Here is an 18,324-nt window from a genome sequence, read left to right on the forward strand (position 1 = left end):
GCAAGTGCGCTCCTCCTGCACACTCGGCCACCTTGACCACCTTGACCAAGGCCGGCGCTCACTTGACACTGATGTCAGCGATGGTCTGGTGCTACGCTCCGTGAAAGCGGCTCACGGCGTTGGTGGGAGGGTGGCAAGTGGCCGTTGTGCGCGTTTGGACGGACGGACGCGGAGCCCGGTTGATAGCCGACGCGAGCGCCAATTTGGGTTCCACGTTGGGCTGCTGAGCTGAAGGAAATCGAGAGTGCGAGAAGGCTCGTGCGTGCGTGCGTGGTGTCTGCGTGTTGGTTGAGCGGTGGTGTAGCGGTGAGCGCTACGCTGCGCTACGAACCCGGCGAGCCGAGTTCAATTCCCGCTCACGGCCAACGCCGGTGACGATTATCTGAACCAGGTCCTGGGCATCCCCTAGGTCGACTCAGCCGCAAATTAGTACCTGGCGCAGTGTGTAAACATCGCCACTGGGGAGACAAAGGCGGCCGGGCGGGGTTCTGGCCACCCACCCCCTCCTGTGCTGTGCCGACCTTCATCGGCGCTCCTCGCTAACAGCACTTGCCCCAACAGTCTGTTACAGGCTGGTACCACTGGGGTATTGTGATGTTTAATTAGATCGAGCGCACTGCGCGTGTATGAGGTCGTGTGATCAGTTGCAACATCACCTTATTCTGAACCCTAACCCACCCAAACATGTGCCGTGTGTTCATGCATTTAGGCAAAGATCCCCCATAATTACCCTTAACGAGCACTTATGAAGGCCGGCGCGGCACAAGAGGGGGTGGGTGGCCAGCTCCATGCACGGCCGCCTTTGTGTTCCCAGCACTGATGTTTACACATCGCACCAGACACTAAAATGAGGCTGAGTCGACCTAAGGGAGGCACACCCGATTTTGGCCGCGAGTGGGAATTGAACTCGGGTCGCCGGGTTTGTAGTGCAGTGCACCAGCCACTACGCTGCAGCTCACAATCTGTACAAGTATACACATCTGGTCACACACACACACAGCTACTGGATTATACAGGGTATTTAAAAAAAGATCGACCCGATTTGAAATCGCTATATCTCTGCAACCACGAACCGCCCATGAATGAAATTCTTACCACTTGAAAGGGCGGGGCATAGAGAGAGGGCGGGGCATAGAGAGAGGGCGGGGCATAGAGAGAGGGCGGGGCATAGAGAGAGGGCGGGGCATAGAGAGAGGGCGGGGCATAGAAAGAGGGCGGGGCATAGAGAGAGGGCGGGGCATAGAGAGAGGGCGGGGCATAGAGAGAGGGCGGGGCATAGAGAGAGGGCGGGGCATAGAGAGAGGGCGGGGCTTAGAGTTTCAAATAATTACAGCTCGATGCCTCTCCCAGCGCACAAACAGCCCCGAGCCTCAGTCATTTGCAAGACGGTGACCCCGCAACACAAGGGGCGTTTTGCGCTCTGCAGTTCAGCAAGACTGAATCCGTAATTGCGTTGCAGCGTGCGTTTCAACAGCGTTTCAACAGCGTTTTGGCATTGATCCGCCAATGTCAAAGAGCATTCGTCGTTGGCACCGGCAATTTGAGGAACCAGGCTGTCTGTGTAAGGGGAAGAGCACAGGGCGACCACGCGCCTCAGAGGGAAACGTGAGAAGAGAGGCGTTTTGGACGAATTCAACTATCGTCTCGATGTTGTCCGTACAGCAGGTGGAGGGCACATAGAGCATTTATAAAATGGTTAGTAAAACTTGATAACACATGAAACTGTTTGTAACTTTTTGTGCAATTGTAACATGTTGCCATCGTGAAATATACCGCTTTGAAATTGGGTCCATCGCTTTTTAAACACCCTGAAAAGTCGCACCTCCAGACATTTGCCTTAAAGTACAGGGGGAAAAGGGTTTTCATCGAAAGAGTGCCGTGCCAATAAATATTTATCTTCATGTAGGAGTATAATAACAACTCTTTGCATCTAATAATAATACGGCGGAAACATCACATAACACGAGGCTAACCACAGCATCTGGGCACATAAAACAGTAAAACATTACACGAAAGTATTGTGCTAATTATAATTACATAGAATGTTAAAGGCAAAACACGCGACTCTGCCGGTCACGTGCAATTGTGTGCTCACCAGGAGAAGCTTTGCGTAGGGCAATATCTATTTTTTTAACTCCCTACAGGTAGTAATAATAATAATAACAATTGCTTATCGACAAGGGAAGCCACACTGAGTTTGAACACTCTCTCAGCAGTGTCTTGCATTTGGAAAGTTTGGACAAAATCAATGATACCGTTTAAAATATATATAAATATATTGATGTAGGTTTTTCACAGCTCGATGAATGGGACATTCCCTTAAAAGCTGCTCTTTCGGGATCGCCGCGGCGAGCTCCGCTCCCCGGCGCAAGCGGCGGGGAGAACGCACAAACTCTGCAGGCACACAATCACAGGGTGCCCGAGTCAGGAATCGAACCCTGAGCGACCTCCTGAACCCGCGTGGCACGGGGCGCTGTGCCGCTGGGCTGCTGACCGGGTGCTTGGAGGCACCTCGCGGTCCGGGCCGGGCCTCTCTCACCGCTCGTCATTACCCGCCGTAAACCGTTGTGACAGCGCTCGCGCTACCAATCAATCAGTCACATTGCTTATTTGTGAGCGGCTGCGAGCCCACCGAGACCGAATCGTCTCTTTTTAGAAGGGAGACCCGGCCGAGCAAAGCACTGTACGCCAAGGCAGACACGCCACTCAAGGAGGTTGCGTGCCTGTGTGTGAGAGTCTGTTCGTGTGAGTTGTAGCGGCCTTCATATGTGCTCGCTAGCAGCACTTGCCCCTCCAGTCTGTTAAGGCTATACGGGGGATCTTTGTCTTTGTCGCGTGTGTAGGTGGGGAGCGGTAGTGTAGCGGCGAGCGCGCTGCGCTATGAACCCGGAGAACCGAGTTCGATTCCTGCTCACGGCCAACAACAGTAACGGTTACCTGAACCGGTCATGGGCCTCCTCTAGGACGACTCGGCCTCAAATGAGTATCTGGCGCGGTGTGTAAACATCGCCACTGGGGAGACAAAGGCGAACGGGCGTGGTGCTGCCCACCCACCCCCTCGTGTACCGTGCCGGCTTCCATAGGTGCTCACGAACAGCACTTGCCCGAACAGTCTATTAAGGCTATACAGGGGATCTTTGTCTATGTTTGTGTGTACCTGTTTTTTTGACGTGTGTGTCTCTGTGTGCATGTGTGTATGGAGCAACGCTGCAGACGTTCGCACACTGCTGTATGACCTCCAGATACCCGCATTCAACTCCCAGCCATGCACAACGCGGGAAGCAAATAGAATCTGTACAAATCATTCCTGATGTGTGAACATCGGGAATGTGGAGACAGGGGCAACCAGGCATGGATGCTGGCCTCATGACACCCTCTCGTGTCATCCTGACCCTAATAGGTGCTCGTTAGCAGCGTTCTCCCCTGTGGTCTGTCATGCCGATTGGGGGTCGTGCATGTGTGTGTGCGTGTGCCCACTAACAGCACTTGCCCCGACAGTTTGTTAAGGCTATGCGGGTGATCTTTGTCTAGGTTTTCCGCGCTGCACCATGCGGCTCTTATGGGAAACTCGGAGCTCATCTCCCTGCTGCTCGATGCCCAGGCAGCTGTGGACCTGCGTGACAACAAAGGTACGGAGGAACTCCATCGGGAAAGGCGCCCGAGTCACAGGAGGGGTTTACAGCTGGGGCATCTGCCGGTTATGTCAGTCAGTCAACACACGGCACCCGGGTCTGCCCAGTGGCCTCCTGTCAGCGAGCCTTGGACACTTGACGTGGCCTCAAAGCGCACCTGGCCTGGCACAGGCGCCGTGGTCACCGTCACTTAGTGGCAATTGGCGGTGGTCTTGGTATAGGAGCACTGATGTCCACACATTGTCACAACCCCAGCCGGAAATCTAACCCCCAACCTTAACCCTTTATTTAACTCTAACCTGAACCCTACCTTAACCCTATCTCTAACTCTAACCTGAACCCCCAACCTTAACCCTATCTTTAACTCTAACCTGAACCCAACCTTAACCCTATCTTTAATTTTAGCCTGAACCCCAACTCCTATCCCAATTTGATTCCTAACACAAACTCTAACGTCAACCAAAGCACTACCCCAAAACCTAAATCTTTACCAAAACCTGAACCATAACTCCAACCCAAGCTCAATCTTCCCACAAATCTCACTCCTAATCTTACCCTGACAGTTAATTATAATCTTAACCATAGCACGGGTATTAGCATCAGTGACTTTAATTTAAACCCCAAAGTGCCACTAACCCAACACTCAATTATAACCATAACTTTAGCCCTAACACTTAATTCTAACTTTAGCCCTAACACTTAATTCTAACCATAACCCTAGTATTAAACCTAATATTTAGCTTCAGTCCCAACACTAACCATGACTCTAACCCAACCAATATATTCCACTAATCTAAGACACAATCACAACTTTAATCTTATCCCTCGCTTTAATCTCGACTATAACCAAACACAACACACCCAAAACTAACACTTAATCCTAACATCAAACATTACCCGAATCCTAACACTTCCCAAATCTAATAAGCCTGTCCCGAACCTCATCTCTAGCCTCGTCTTATCTCTGTCCCAATCATAACATACACTCTGGCCCTGTTCCTACCTCTTTACGCAGCACATAATGATCACGATTTATGATAGCCCTTTCTCAAACCACCGCTAAGTTAGAGGCCTTCCCAAGCCACATCAAGTCACGCGGTTGTTTGAGAGGACCACCCCCACCACCACCACCCCCACCACCACCACCACCACCACCGCCACCCCCACCACCACCACCACCACCCCCACCACCACCACCACCACCGCCCCCACCGCCACGACCACCACCACCACGTTGGAGCAATGAGTTCACCTCGTGCACAGGAGCAGAATGGGACCCTGGCGTCGCAGGGGCGTGAGAGACGTCGACAGCAGTGGATAGAACATGGCTGTGCCTGACTCTGGGGGCAGGTATGCGGGCGCTGCACCTGGCGGCGTGGCAGGGCAAGGCGGAGCCGTCGCTGCTGCTGCTGCGTGCCGGAGCCTCCGTCAATGCCCAGTCCGACGAGGGGGAGATCCCCCTGCATCTGTCAGCCCAGCACGGCCACCACCAAGTGGTGAGCGTGCGGCGCTGATGCCCGCGGCAGTTGCCACCACTGCCACAGCCGCCACCACGACTCACGCTGCCACCACCACCACCACGACTCACGCTGCCACCACCACCACCACGACTCACGCTGCCACAGCCGCCACCACGACTCACGCTGCCACCACCACCACCTCCACCCCGACTCACACTGCCACCGCTGCCACCACGACTCACGCTGCCACCGCTGCCACAGCCGCCACCACGACTCACGCTGCCACCACCACCACCTCCACCCCGACTCACACTGCCACCGCCGCCACCACGACTCACGCTGCCACCACCACCACGACTCACGCTGCCACCACCACCACCACCACGACTCACGCTGCCACCACCACCACCACCCCGACTTACGCTGCCACTACCACCACCACCCCGACTCACACTGCCACCACCACCACCCCGACTCATGCTGCCACCACCACCACCACCACCACCCCGACTCACGATGCCACCACCACCACCACCCCGACTCACGCTGCCACCACCACCACCACCACCCCGACTCACGCTGCCACCACCACCACCACCCCGACTCACGCTGCCACTACCACCACCACCCCGACTCACACTGCCACCACCACCACCACCACCCCGACTCACGCTGCCACCACCACCACCACCACCACCCCGACTCACGCTGCCACCCGCCGCCACCACGACTCACGCTGCCACCGCCGCCACCACGACTCACGCTGCCACCGCCGCCACCACGACTCACGCTGCCACCACCACCACGACTCACGCTGCCACCACCGCCACCACGAACCACTGCCACCACCACCTCTACCAAAACGCGTATCACTATCATTGTCGACACCGTCATCACTACTAAGTGGTGAGAGAAAATGGCTGTGCCACCACCACTGCTGTAGTTGTCACAACAATCACCACTACCTACCACCGTCTCAACGTACACCATGGCCAAGTGATAAGAGAAAGGTTAGAGAGACAGCAGTGATGCCACCAGCAATCACTTTCTCTGCAAAAAAACACCACCACTAGCACCACGATTCATAGGTGAGAGAGAGAGCAAGAGCAGTGCTGCACCTTAGCTGTGACTTTGCTTCCCTCAACCATCATCACCTCTGCCATCATCGTCGTCACTATTACCACTGTCAATATTGCATCAGCCGCTAGGAACGCAGCAATTCGCCTTCTCCACGAGACTATTAATTGTCACGATTACAGGTCACGATTTGGGGTCACAATTAAATTAATGAATTCATTATTTGTTTGCTAAAAATTGTTAACGCCCTCCACGGCCTCTGCTACTGCTGGCATCGCTACCACCATCACCAATTGCCACCACAGGCACCGCAATTATCACTATCATCAATGCCACCACCACCCCCTCAGCCATTATCACCTTGACCATCACTTCCACTGCCATAACAACCACTCTCAAGCGATACGTAACGGAGCTGTCATTCCCCTACTATGATCGCCATTATCACCACCACCTCAATTACCACCGCCATGACCACCACACAACTGCAAATTGGTGTCCGATAGCTTACATTATGGTTATTTCTTATTTGTTTTTGTATCGTAGTGACTGAAGCATACTTGGGAATAAGACTCAAGTCAAATCATTAGCATCGTTGTGGGGAATACATACAACACACTATATAACCAGATAATATTCAAATTCCATTCATTCATTCAAAAACATTTTTTAGTATAACTCGACCTCCACTGAAGAGGGCATCGCAATACTTTACAAGATGAATTAAATGAAGGTAGTCCGACATATAAAATCTAGACATATACAAAAATATCAAAATGAGGGGGCATACTCAAGGAAATCTAAAATGAAAAAATGAGTCTTGCTGATTGAGTAAATTTGGAAGAGAGTTCAATATCTTAGGCACCACACTCGAGAAGGCCCTACTACCCAGCATAGAATGTCTCTCCACGTGAGAAAATACATATTCTTTACACAACCCATGGCCTTCTAGGAGTGCATAATTTCAGCAGCATTGATTCAATGGAAGCAATACTGTGGACCGGTTTCTACAGAATCGATGCTGTTGAATTTGTGCACTCCTGGAAGGTCGTGAAGTCGATGTGTTGTGTTTAACAAAAAAACCCATGTGTGTTGAGACATATATATGAAGGAGGCATCGTCTGCTTGGCTATTTAGTAAATAATAGGTTTGGAAACATTGCTTATTTCTCAATGTTCCTCGTACTTGGAGCAGTATTGCATCTTTTACATTTAAAAACCATTACCTCACAGTCGGAGTTAAATGGGCAATTGGGCTCATTGCATGGACAATTTCAAAGCAAGCGCTTTTGAACCATGCCCCATCATACGTTGTTATTCACATTTTTATCGACAATTAAAGTTTTACGTAATATGTAAAACGTTGAATATAACGAGGTATTTTCTAAAAGGTTTGCCTTCTTAGCAGCGAAACGTCGACCTTGAATACTTTAGATTTTTTTCCATATGTATTCTATATGACTCTCACAACCCAAGTATTCTTTTAAAAATAAAAATGTTGGCTTAAATGGTCTCTCATCAGCATCATCATCATCATCCTGATAAATCCACTGCTGGATGAAGGCTCCCCCAAACCAATGCCATCTCTCACTGTCCGTATGATATAACAATTCACTCAGCACCTGCCCACGAGCTGATTAAATACTCCATTTGCACGGCAGACGCCCTCTTCGGCCCATTCCCTCCCTTGGCTCTTATAGCTCTCAACGAGGTAATATAAAAATGAAACACATATTTAAACGTACACACAGACACGGCTGCACGTGCCGACTCCACAGTTTGTACTTTGCACTCATGCCGCAGTCTCTATGGCCGTGCTCTCTGTGCACCCTGCCCTGTGTGTCTCTGCCCTCTGTCTCTTCCCCCCTGCCCTCTGTGTCTCTGCCTCCTGTGCCCTCTGCCCTCTGTGCCCCCTATCGTCTGTCGTCTCTGCAGTCAGAGATGCTGCTGCAGCACCAGTCCAACGCGTGCATCGTCAACAGCGCCAACAAAACCCCGCTCGACATGGCCTGCGAGTTCGGCCGCGTCAAGGTCAGCAGCAGCATCAGCGCACATCCTTCTTCACCCCCGTGTGGGAATGGAACATTCCGCAGCGCGTGTTTATATCCCAGTATAACTGCGCGAATGCATCCATAAATTACGTACCTGTGAGTAGCTGTGAAACGGCTGGCCGGTTGTGCATGGCACTGCTGAATTAAGATTTCAGCCTTTTTTATTTTTATATTCCTGCGGGGAATTGCTTTGTATTTATTTTCACAATCTCCCTGTGTTTGCCTGCTGATGAGATTTTTTCTTTTAGAAGTCTAGGCATGTGTGTGCACGTGTACGGGGAGCGGTCGCCTAGTGGTCAGCGTGCTGTGCTGCAAACCTGGCAACCCGAGTCCGATGCCGGCTCACGGCCTTAAAACAGTGATGAATATGTGAACTGGTTCTTGGACTCCCCTAGGTCGACTTGGCCTTAACTGAGTACCTGGTGCGGTGTGTAAACATCAGCACTGGGGAAACAAAGGTGGTCGGGTGCAGTGCTGGTCACAGCACGTTCCCCCAACAGCCTGCCTGGGTGAAATGGGGATCTTCATCTTTGTCTTCACGCGAGCGCAAGACGAGCGGCGGTGCAGCGGTTAGCACACTACGCTCTGAGCTCACCGGTTATTTGCACCCCCTAGGAAGCAATAATTCTAAAATATCTGGGAATATCGAGTCCCCTCTTGGATATCTCTCCTTATCAAAGTCACATTAACCCTAAACCCAAACTGGAACGATTGTTCACTCGTGGGGAAAACCAATAGTTCACCCTGGGTGTACAAATATTTATCTGACACAGGCCAAGGACAACATTAGCAGCTCGTGATGTCTGAACTGGTCCCGGGGGGCCCTCCCGCCCCTAGGTCGAGTCAGCCTTAAGTGTGGCATGTAAGCTGGGGGAGACAAAGGTGGCCAGGCATGGCATTCCGCTGTCTAAGTCACTGCCCTCTGTGCCCTTGCCACGCCCCACGCCGGCCGTGACGATTGCTCATGGAACAGCGCTCGCTCTTACGGTCGGAATGGCTACACGAGCCGTGCCAAATCTGTGCCACAGTCCCATCAGCCACAGTTAGATTCCTGGCTTTGAGACACATATCGCCGGCAGACATTGCAATCTTAACCTGGCCTGTTCTTCCACTAGGCCCACTCAGTTGACCAATTAGAACCGAGTGCAGTGTGGTCAGTGTCACTAATGGAAAGACAAAGGTGGCCAGGCGTGTTTGGTCCGATCCCTGGGGCCGGCAACCTGCAGCTCTGAAGCCGCGTTCGGTTCTTTAAGAGCTACTTCGTGGCTGTTATTTACTAAGGAGCACCGTCTCGTTTTCACATTGTGATGTATTGACATGCTTTTGAAATAGAGGTTGTTTCGATTTAAAGCTTTTGTGACTGCAGGGATTCATCTTCTTGGTTCTTTCGGTAACGTCACGTAGAATGGAAATAATAAATAATAAAAATAAAACATAATCAAATAAAAACCAAGAAGATAGAGGTTGTTTATTACTGAATTCGAAAAAACAATCTTGTTTTGTTTACTGACCCCTGCCCAATCCACACCACCCTCTCGTCTGCCATTCTAGCCTTGTAGGTGCTCACTAACACCACTTGCCCCGGCATTCTATTCAGGTAAATTGAGGATCTTTGTCTTTTGATCTATGCTGTACTTTTATATGCAGCCTTTGCCCATGATCCATTTCAACTTCAAAATCTGATTTACTTCAACATGTCAAATCTCGGAAAGTAAACCGGTATGGGCCTGCATAGTGTCTGGACAGGTCAATACCATCCATAAAACAGGCTTTGTAGGGTGCTGTGAGACTATGTTGTTCGCAGGGGATGGTGCAACAAAAATCCGTTATTGTACCATACTACAGTAATCCCTCGCCACTTCGCGGTTCAAGTTTCGCGGCCTCAGTGCATCGCGGATTTTTCGAACTGATTTAAAGGCCTCATTATACCTGTGCAGTAACACCATCATCATCATCATTCATCATCACATTCATCGAACTGCACAGGTCTGTCATCGTCGTCATTGTCATCGTCATTGTCATCGTCGTCGTCGTCATTACTGGAGTCAAGTCTCAAGATACTACTGTCATTGGTGAGTGTAGAACACCATAATACGTTTCGTATGAGAGAGAGAGAGTGAATGTATAATATTAAGGTTTTATAATTAAATAGATTTAAGTAAAACATATATATATATAAAGTATAAATATACATATTTTAAACATTCTGGTACCCACACACACATATACGGAAATTCCTAGGGGGCCAATCCTACTTCGCGGATTTTCACCTATCGCGAGGGGTTCCGGTCCCCATTAACCGCGATAAACGAGGGATCACTGTATTCCCCAATGTCTATGCTGCTCGCTTACACCGACAGCCCGCACTGGCAAGCGTGAAGTGCGGTCAAATCACTTCCACAAAACTCGCGATGCGGGGAGGCTCTCATCCAGCAGTGGATTGACATGATCACTGTACACGCGCATTATAAATATTTTGTATGACGATGCAGAGAAATGTGTCTAGCGTCCCGGGAGATTTTTTTTTTAACTCATGTATTCTTTTTCATGCTACCGCAATCGTAACTCGAGCCAGCGTGAAAGATCCGCCTCGGATTCCGAGACTTATTTAAGACGTAAAAGAAAACGCCGTGAGCATGCAACTGTTTATAAATGCGCGAAAGCCATCGCGGCAGCAGTATTTTCTGGCCGCGATGCATATTCAAGTATGGAATAATGCAGCATTGCAGTGTGAACAGTGTGAATGCAAAGCATTCCTTGATATAGACTGTTAATCCAATATTCTATGGGGTTTTTACGCAGTTTATTTAGTTCACGAGGAAACAACGTCTTGTCCCGGTCCGTTCGGGATGCTCCGTCTGTCGAGGTTTTTAGGGCTCGTCTCAAAACACGTTTATTTTCTCCTGCGGATCTTTCTGCGTGGGGTGGTTTTCCTCTTAGTTTGAATGTTAAGGGTTTTTACTGGGATTGTGTTGCAAAGCACTGAGGCTTTGTGTGAATGGCACTATATACAACTGAGTTTTATTCACTTAAAATAAAATAGCCCGTCGACCTACCCATACTGGACATCTGTGGAAAAGAGCTTCATAGCTCATCGGATTCCTCCTCCTGCAGTCTAAATAAAGATTCTGATTCTGAGATTAGTGAAGGGTGGCACTCTACTTTGTTGGCGACTTTAGGCGATTGGTAGAAATTCCACATTCCCATGGCCGTCTTAATGGACACGTTTGCTATTAACACTGCCTCGTACCACAACAAATACACCTTAGGCGTACACCGTAAGCAATGCCGCTTGGCAGAGAGAGGGCAGAGAGATTGCCTGACTTGTAGATGGAAATCACACTTTATACACCGTGGGGCTCTCAGATCACTTGAACTCTGGGGTCAAAATAATTTACTTTCTACTTTAATGTGCAAATATAAGTGTGTGCATTGAAAAACTTGTTTTTTAAGCAAATTTTTGTACCGTAAAAATATTATAACTGCTATTTCATTTTAACAGGTAAGGCCCACTGGAACTATATAACTCTTTTTCAGAAGCGACCTGGCCACAATGATAGCCCAATGAAGTGGCTTATCATGTGGAAATTGATAGCAGCCAAATACTCGAAGCATGTTTGTAAACGTGGAGGGAAAAACTGGAGAAAAATCCACACGATCACGGGGAGAACATGCAAATTCCATAAATACAGGCGTGAGGGTCAGCATCGAATCCACGACCTCCTGTATACCAGGCGAAGTAGATAACATCTCGCCATCGTGAGATGTTAACTGTTAAGAACAGCATCACTATAACCCTCTTCGCCAATGAACAAATCACCCGGGCTTGGAATGCACCCGATCTGGTCGGACCTCGAAAGCCAAGCAGATCTGAGCTTGGACAGTGTCTGGATGGGTGTCCACCATGCACACGCAGGTGTTGTCATAGGGCTTCCGGGCGACATTCTGTTTATTTCGAGTTGTACTGTACGTCTATGCTGCCCCCCTTTACCAATCCGCACTGACGAGGTGAAGTATGGTCAAACGGCCTCCACAAGCAGCCCTGTGTGGGGAGGCCCTCATCCAGCAGTGGATTGACAAAAGGCCTCTATGCTTCTATGGGCATTGTGCGGCGCGCCTCTCTACCAGGGGAAATTCCACATTTCCAGGACAGGGACCATTTTTAAGAACCACTGACGACTTCGTACCACTTTTATGACCCTGTAGAGATGGCAATGATGGCTTGCTTTCTCAACTCTGGACCCTACAATGACTGCAATGCTATAACAATGCGCGCATATGCACAATAGTGCATATCGCAACACCGTATTAAATTTGCACAGATGAATTATTTTAATTAAAAGCTTGTATATTAACAATATTAATTCGAGCATTTTTGCAATGAAAATACAGCAATTAATTCTAAATCATGATCACAGTTGTCACCAAGGTTGCGCTCAGTGCATCGGAACGGGCGTGTTAACGCAAACGACAATATTAAATCTATTACGATTATAACTACGTAATTATTTGAACAATCGAAAAGTAGGAATTATTATGGCAATTGTAGGTCTCGCAGCTGAGGACAGCGAAACAGCAGTGGCCGCTCCGGCGGCATGACGAGTGGCGAAATTTGCACGCCTCTCATTGGTCAGAGGCTCCCCAACAGCCATTCTGATTGGACGAGACGTTTACCCTCGTGGATGGGCGCGACCATTCGTGATTGCAAAAAAACCGAGGGGGGGGGGGGGGGTAAAATAAACGAGTATTAATAACTATTCAAGTTAAGTGAAAAACGTGAATAGGCACATGATCGGCGGGATCTGGACAGGTCGTTTTAATAAAATCTTGAATTGTCACGCGAGACGAGTCTGTGTGAAAAACTTCAGCTCGCTTGGCTTCGTAAGACCGAAGGAAATAAGCGTCAAACATGTGAAAGACGATAAAATGGACAACACCTCAAGTTAAATAAAAGTGTCCAAACAGCTCTCCTCCGTTGTGTTTCTTTGGTTGTCACCGCGTGTTGGCTCGGCACGAAGCCCAACGTTTCGCTCTCAATTCTGGAAGCTTCTTCGGGAAAGCGCATCGCTGAGTGCTTTCCCGTGGAGCAAACCATCGCGTGCCAGTGGACTAAAGGGGGGGGGGGGGGGTGATCGTGTTGCTCATCCTCTCTGCTCTGTGCACCCCCCTGCGCCTGTGTGTGAAGGTGGCCCAGCTGCTGCTGAGCAGCAACATGTGCAGCGCCCTGCTGGAGGGGAAATCGTCCGACATCACGGAGCCCAACAGCACGACTCCCCTTCATCTGGCCGCCAAGAACGGACACAAGGACATCATCAGGTGGGGTGGGTGCGATCACAGGCCCAGACCTTTAAATTGTGGGCTCAACGGTGAACATCGCGCGCTTTGAGACGTGCTTCTTGCGGCTGTCTGGAACGCTCTCTTCCTTCAGATAGTAGGAAGCCACTGGAGCTGTGTACTTTTAAATCGAGATTGGAAACTCATTTCTTCAGAGCTGCGCTTTGTGTTCAGTCGTCCTTCCCCCTCCCCGCACCTCTGATTAGCACGGTTGGCTACATGCGGTGCAAAAGAAGTTCAACATACATGCAGGGTGGCCAACAGAGGTTCACAGCAATTTACACTTGTTGTTTTTTTGTACCTGATTTCATAAGGCGGCTATGTGAAGGCCTGTAGAGGACACTGCGGCAAAATCCATTGTTGTACCGTACTTGTACGTTTCCACACGTGCGTTCCCTTTCAGCTTCACAAGCCCACGCTGATTAGCGTGGTGAAGTATGGTCAAATAACCTTCACGACCTGTACTGGTATGGGGAGGTACTCACCCAGTAGTGGATTGACATAAGGGGGCCATATGACATCGAGATCTTGCGTTCATGCGTTGATTTTTTAACACCATTTCCAAATAAGGTTAAAAATCGTGTATGCATTAGTTCCGTCCGTATGTAATGGGGGAAATGAGGGAAGGGAGAATGATTACTCTCGTAAATATAATCCAAAATGGTTCGGACTAAATCGTATGATACTTTGTTACTATCAGGGATTTACCCTAAAATTCGAAACAAACCATAGCTCAAAGAACTGTTTGGAAATATGGGAACGGGTGTGGTCCTGACAGGCATATGTTGGTATTTGTACCGCTAATTAAACGCTTTTGAAGAATAACACGTGTTGGAAAACGTACCGTAACAAACATGAGTATGCGTGGACTTTCCTCCCTTATTTTATTTAAACTCGGTTGCTTCGCAGGGCCTCTAAAAGTCCTTACTAGCCGCAGCAGAGATAATTCGCGTAAGTAGAGTAAAATAAAACGCAAAGGGCTCTGAATCAGAGCAAAGTAAAATGCCTAAAAATCATTGCCTCGCTGATTCTGCAGATTTTTGCCGATGGAGACACGAGCACTTTTTTTTAACATTTCGAACACAAAGGAGCCTTTGCTGGCACATGAATTGAGCCCAAAGTGTCTCCCTGTTCCAATTGTTTGACACTTGAACACAGGTGTCTGAGACGGATGCTAGGAGTTTTGTGTACTTGATAGGATAGGCAGGGCAAAAATCCATATTGTAACATGGCCGGTAAGAATTGTAAATACAGGATGTTTTAAACAGATGGACCCGATTTCAAAGCAGTACTGATAAGGCAAAGAAGGTTGCGTTGGGTAGGACATATGTACAAAATGGAGGATGCCCGGATACCGAGAAAAGCATTGGATGGTCTCCTCCAATCCAGAGATCAAGATGAAGACCCAAGACCAGATGGTGGGACACTGTTCGGGCAGATCTTAGAAGTTAAGGTATCCGCTGTAGGATCTGTAGGATCTAGCAGAAGGCGTTGGCGAGGTGTGGTGGCATCAACAGCTTTGTGCGTGATGACATCTTCATCTTGAACCTGATCAACGAAGCCTGAGCAGGCACTCAAGTACATTCATGGCCCGTTATCGGCAGTGGAAATTCCACACTTGCTTAGCAGGATTCGGTCTTCTGCTTCCTACAGAGTGGTACTTAATTTAACAACCGCAGGTGGTCGGGGTTGGCCTGAGTCGACGCCGAGCTCGCAACCTTCTGATTTTGAGTTGAGCACTACTACGCACTACTACGCGCTGCTACACCCCGGGCAGATGATGACTTAACCATCATCCCTTTGAAATAAGAGACACCGGCGCTGTTATGGAGTGTTCATGAGTGTTATGCTTCGGCTGTTTGCGTCCTGAAACGCTATTTAAAATAGTTTTGGGAAATTCTCTGGAGATGACTTAAGGGAGAAAAAAAATACCCAAGTCTTATTCATCTGCGCTCCTTCATTTGCAAGCCATTAAGAAATCTGGTGAGGCTTAAACATAATAAATAACACGCTAAATTGGTCTCCTAGCAGTCCTTAAGCTTGACCAATTGAAATGGCCAATTAAAATATGCAAAACCTCCTCAGACACTTAATCAGGATACATGATGGAACAATAGTGAGTTGCAAATGAGTGATTGGTGTATTCGTGCAGGGAATAATTGTGGAAATATCAGGTGGGTTTTGAACATAATTAATAATGACAATGTGATTTCTTTAAATACATGTGATTTTAGATATATAGCGTCAATCACGCAAATCGCATCTCCACACGTGCAGTCGAATTTGTGTAGTGCGCAGTTTTTTTTTCCCCGCATGGAGACACTAAGAAATCACAACACGGGCAAGGCAGCCAGAACCAGCGCCAATAATTCCTTCAAGCTCTGTGGCCCTTTGTTTGGATGTTTGGGCAAAAGCGGTCACTTGCCCGCGTGGCTGGCGGTTTGCGCGCTGCTGCTTGGGCCATAGAATTAAGAACCCCCCACCCCTCCCCCACAGGACTTGAAAGACTGATCCTTTCATATGGCAATGTCAGCAACAGGTTGTATAGATGCCAGTTCAATGTTAAGGTCCTTCAACCAATCCAAGGCGGCAGTAGATGCTGTACAGATTGCAGCGATACCGCCAGGGTGTGCGTGCATGGCGCACTCGTCGGCAAAATGAAAAGACTCGTTATTAACCAACGATGTGTTTTTCTTCTTCTTCTCGGATGAAACATTCTTAGCAAATTAAATCCCATTGTGGGCGATTGCTTTTCTTTTTTACTTACTGACTGCCCCTCGCGGATGAGAGTTAAATCACGGATAACCCGCGCGGATCATTGGATCCGCGGACATTAATCCTCCATGACGCTGAGGATAATTTATTCCCGGTGAGTATCGCGCCCTCTAGTGGCTTGCAAGGGTCACCACGTGACCCCGATTATTTAACAAAAAAAACCTCGTTCGTGGCACGTGTGGATTTTCCCCACGTTACCCTAAGCGAATGTATCGATGTTTATTGATGAATACGATGCACCGTTACCGTCTTAGTGTGCTGAGAGATGTCTCCGTTTAAGTAAGGTGGGGCGGAAGGGCCAACGGCTGGATTTTGAGAACGTTTACACGAACTCTTAGCTGTCAATGTGTACGTAACTTAACGCTCCCACTGGTGTTAATTATTGCTTGGGAGCCTTTGCTGGAGAGCTGCGTTGCCTTTCGTACCATACGCGTGAGTCCTGTTTCACTGCAATGTGTGCTTTAACATAAATCTCGTTAAAGTGCCTTAGTTTGGCTCTCTGGGCCTGAGGCATTTCCGTTGAAGTGGATGATTCCGAAGAATAACAACAGAGTGCAGAGGACTGTAATTCTGCCCTCGGTAAATTCAATTTGAGATTGAGAGAAGCTGGGGCAGCTGTGGGGACAAAGAAAGATAGAGACACAAAGGATTGCCGAGAGAGTGAGTGGGGAAATTACTTGGTGAGTATGAGAGTGAATGACTGCCGTGAGCTTGCTAGTTGGTGAGTTAGTAGATTACTGCCTTATTAAGTGGCTGAGTGAGTGGGTGAGTGCGTGGACAGGTGAGTAGGTAAACGAGTGAGCAAGCAAGTGCAAACATGTGCGAGTTAGTAGGTGAGTGGGCACTTTCTTAAGTGAGTACATTAATACGTAGGTGAGTATACCAGCAAATAATTGAGTAGATGAGTGAGTATGCAGGTGAGTGGATTAGTTAGCAAGCGAGTGAGTCAATGAGTGAGTCGGTCAGTGTGAGCCACTATATAATTCCTCGTCACAGCCATCTCTTAGACACACTTAAGCGGTTGTGCTTTCGCTACGTTGTCCCCACCTGAAGACGGACGCTTGTGTTGCGCCAGAAACGTCGTGATTTAATTTCGTTGTTTTCATTTTTGTTTTTGCTACGTGACTTTACCGAAAAAAACAAAGAGTATGGATCCTTACAGTGTGAGCCAGTGAGCTAAGTACTAGACTGGGTATGCTCGTAATCGAGTTGGTACAAACATAATTGACCCGGCAGGTAAATGCACGAGTTAGCGACTGAGCATGCAAGTTAGAGAGTGAGTAGCCGAGCAATGGTCGAGTGGCCGAGTGAGTGATTGTGTCGGTGAGTGAACGAGCGAGCGAGTCAACGGGAGGGCCATGGAATGAGCGAGCGATGAGCCTTGGGGTTCTTGAACCGAAGCGGGCAGCACTCCTTCAGCCGCCCCTCATGGAAACGCTCTACGGCGAAATAACCCACAGACCAAATAACCCCGGCTCAAAATAAATCCCCTGTGTCCAACTCCCAGCACATGTTGCCTCCCCTGCGCCATCGCGCTGTGTGTACATAACCCCGGGGCCGCTGAGTTCTCTCTGTGGCTGGCGGCGGTGGCTGCTGTTCTGAGCCCACCTCTGTGGTGGAGGAAGCGGCCACGTCGCCGAACCCCTGGGATGGGACCACACACGCCTGGCCCACCTTTGTCTTCCCACCGTTGACACTCACCACACTCCACTAGGTACTACTGTGCAAACTGAGTGGGCCACGTGGAAGAACGGGCCAGGTGAATATCGCAATTTCTTCCGGCGATGCGTGTCGAAGCCGCGAGGGCAGGGGCGGTTTCTTCATTAGGGCGATTGGGCGACGCACCACCAATGTCATTCAACCACAGAGTCACGCTAGCCGTCACTGTGCCTCTGGATATAGTCCAATCAGCGTCATGCTACGTTCTGTGGAGTACCGCCTCTTTTTGGGCGATTTCCCTCCGGCTGAGAATCGCCCCGAGTGGTCCCATAGACTT

The 18,324-nt window shown here is 49.2% G+C and overlaps 1 protein-coding gene across 1 annotated transcript in view; it reads left to right on the forward strand.

Moving 5' to 3' along the window:
- Positions 1-18,324, forward strand: part of LOC144742021 (caskin-1-like) — a 150,107-nt gene that overhangs the window by 47,892 nt on the left and 83,891 nt on the right. The window contains exons 3-6 of the mRNA XM_078592449.1: positions 3,532-3,629; positions 4,983-5,128; positions 8,104-8,199; positions 13,405-13,535. Coding sequence (XP_078448575.1) covers positions 3,532-3,629; positions 4,983-5,128; positions 8,104-8,199; positions 13,405-13,535 — 471 coding nt within the window. The remainder of the gene's footprint in view (positions 1-3,531; positions 3,630-4,982; positions 5,129-8,103; positions 8,200-13,404; positions 13,536-18,324) is intronic.

This window comes from Lampetra planeri, chromosome 1 (genome assembly GCF_965212315.1).
Source record: "Lampetra planeri chromosome 1, kcLamPlan1.2.h2, whole genome shotgun sequence".
Lineage (NCBI taxonomy): Eukaryota > Metazoa > Chordata > Hyperoartia > Petromyzontiformes > Petromyzontidae > Lampetra > Lampetra planeri.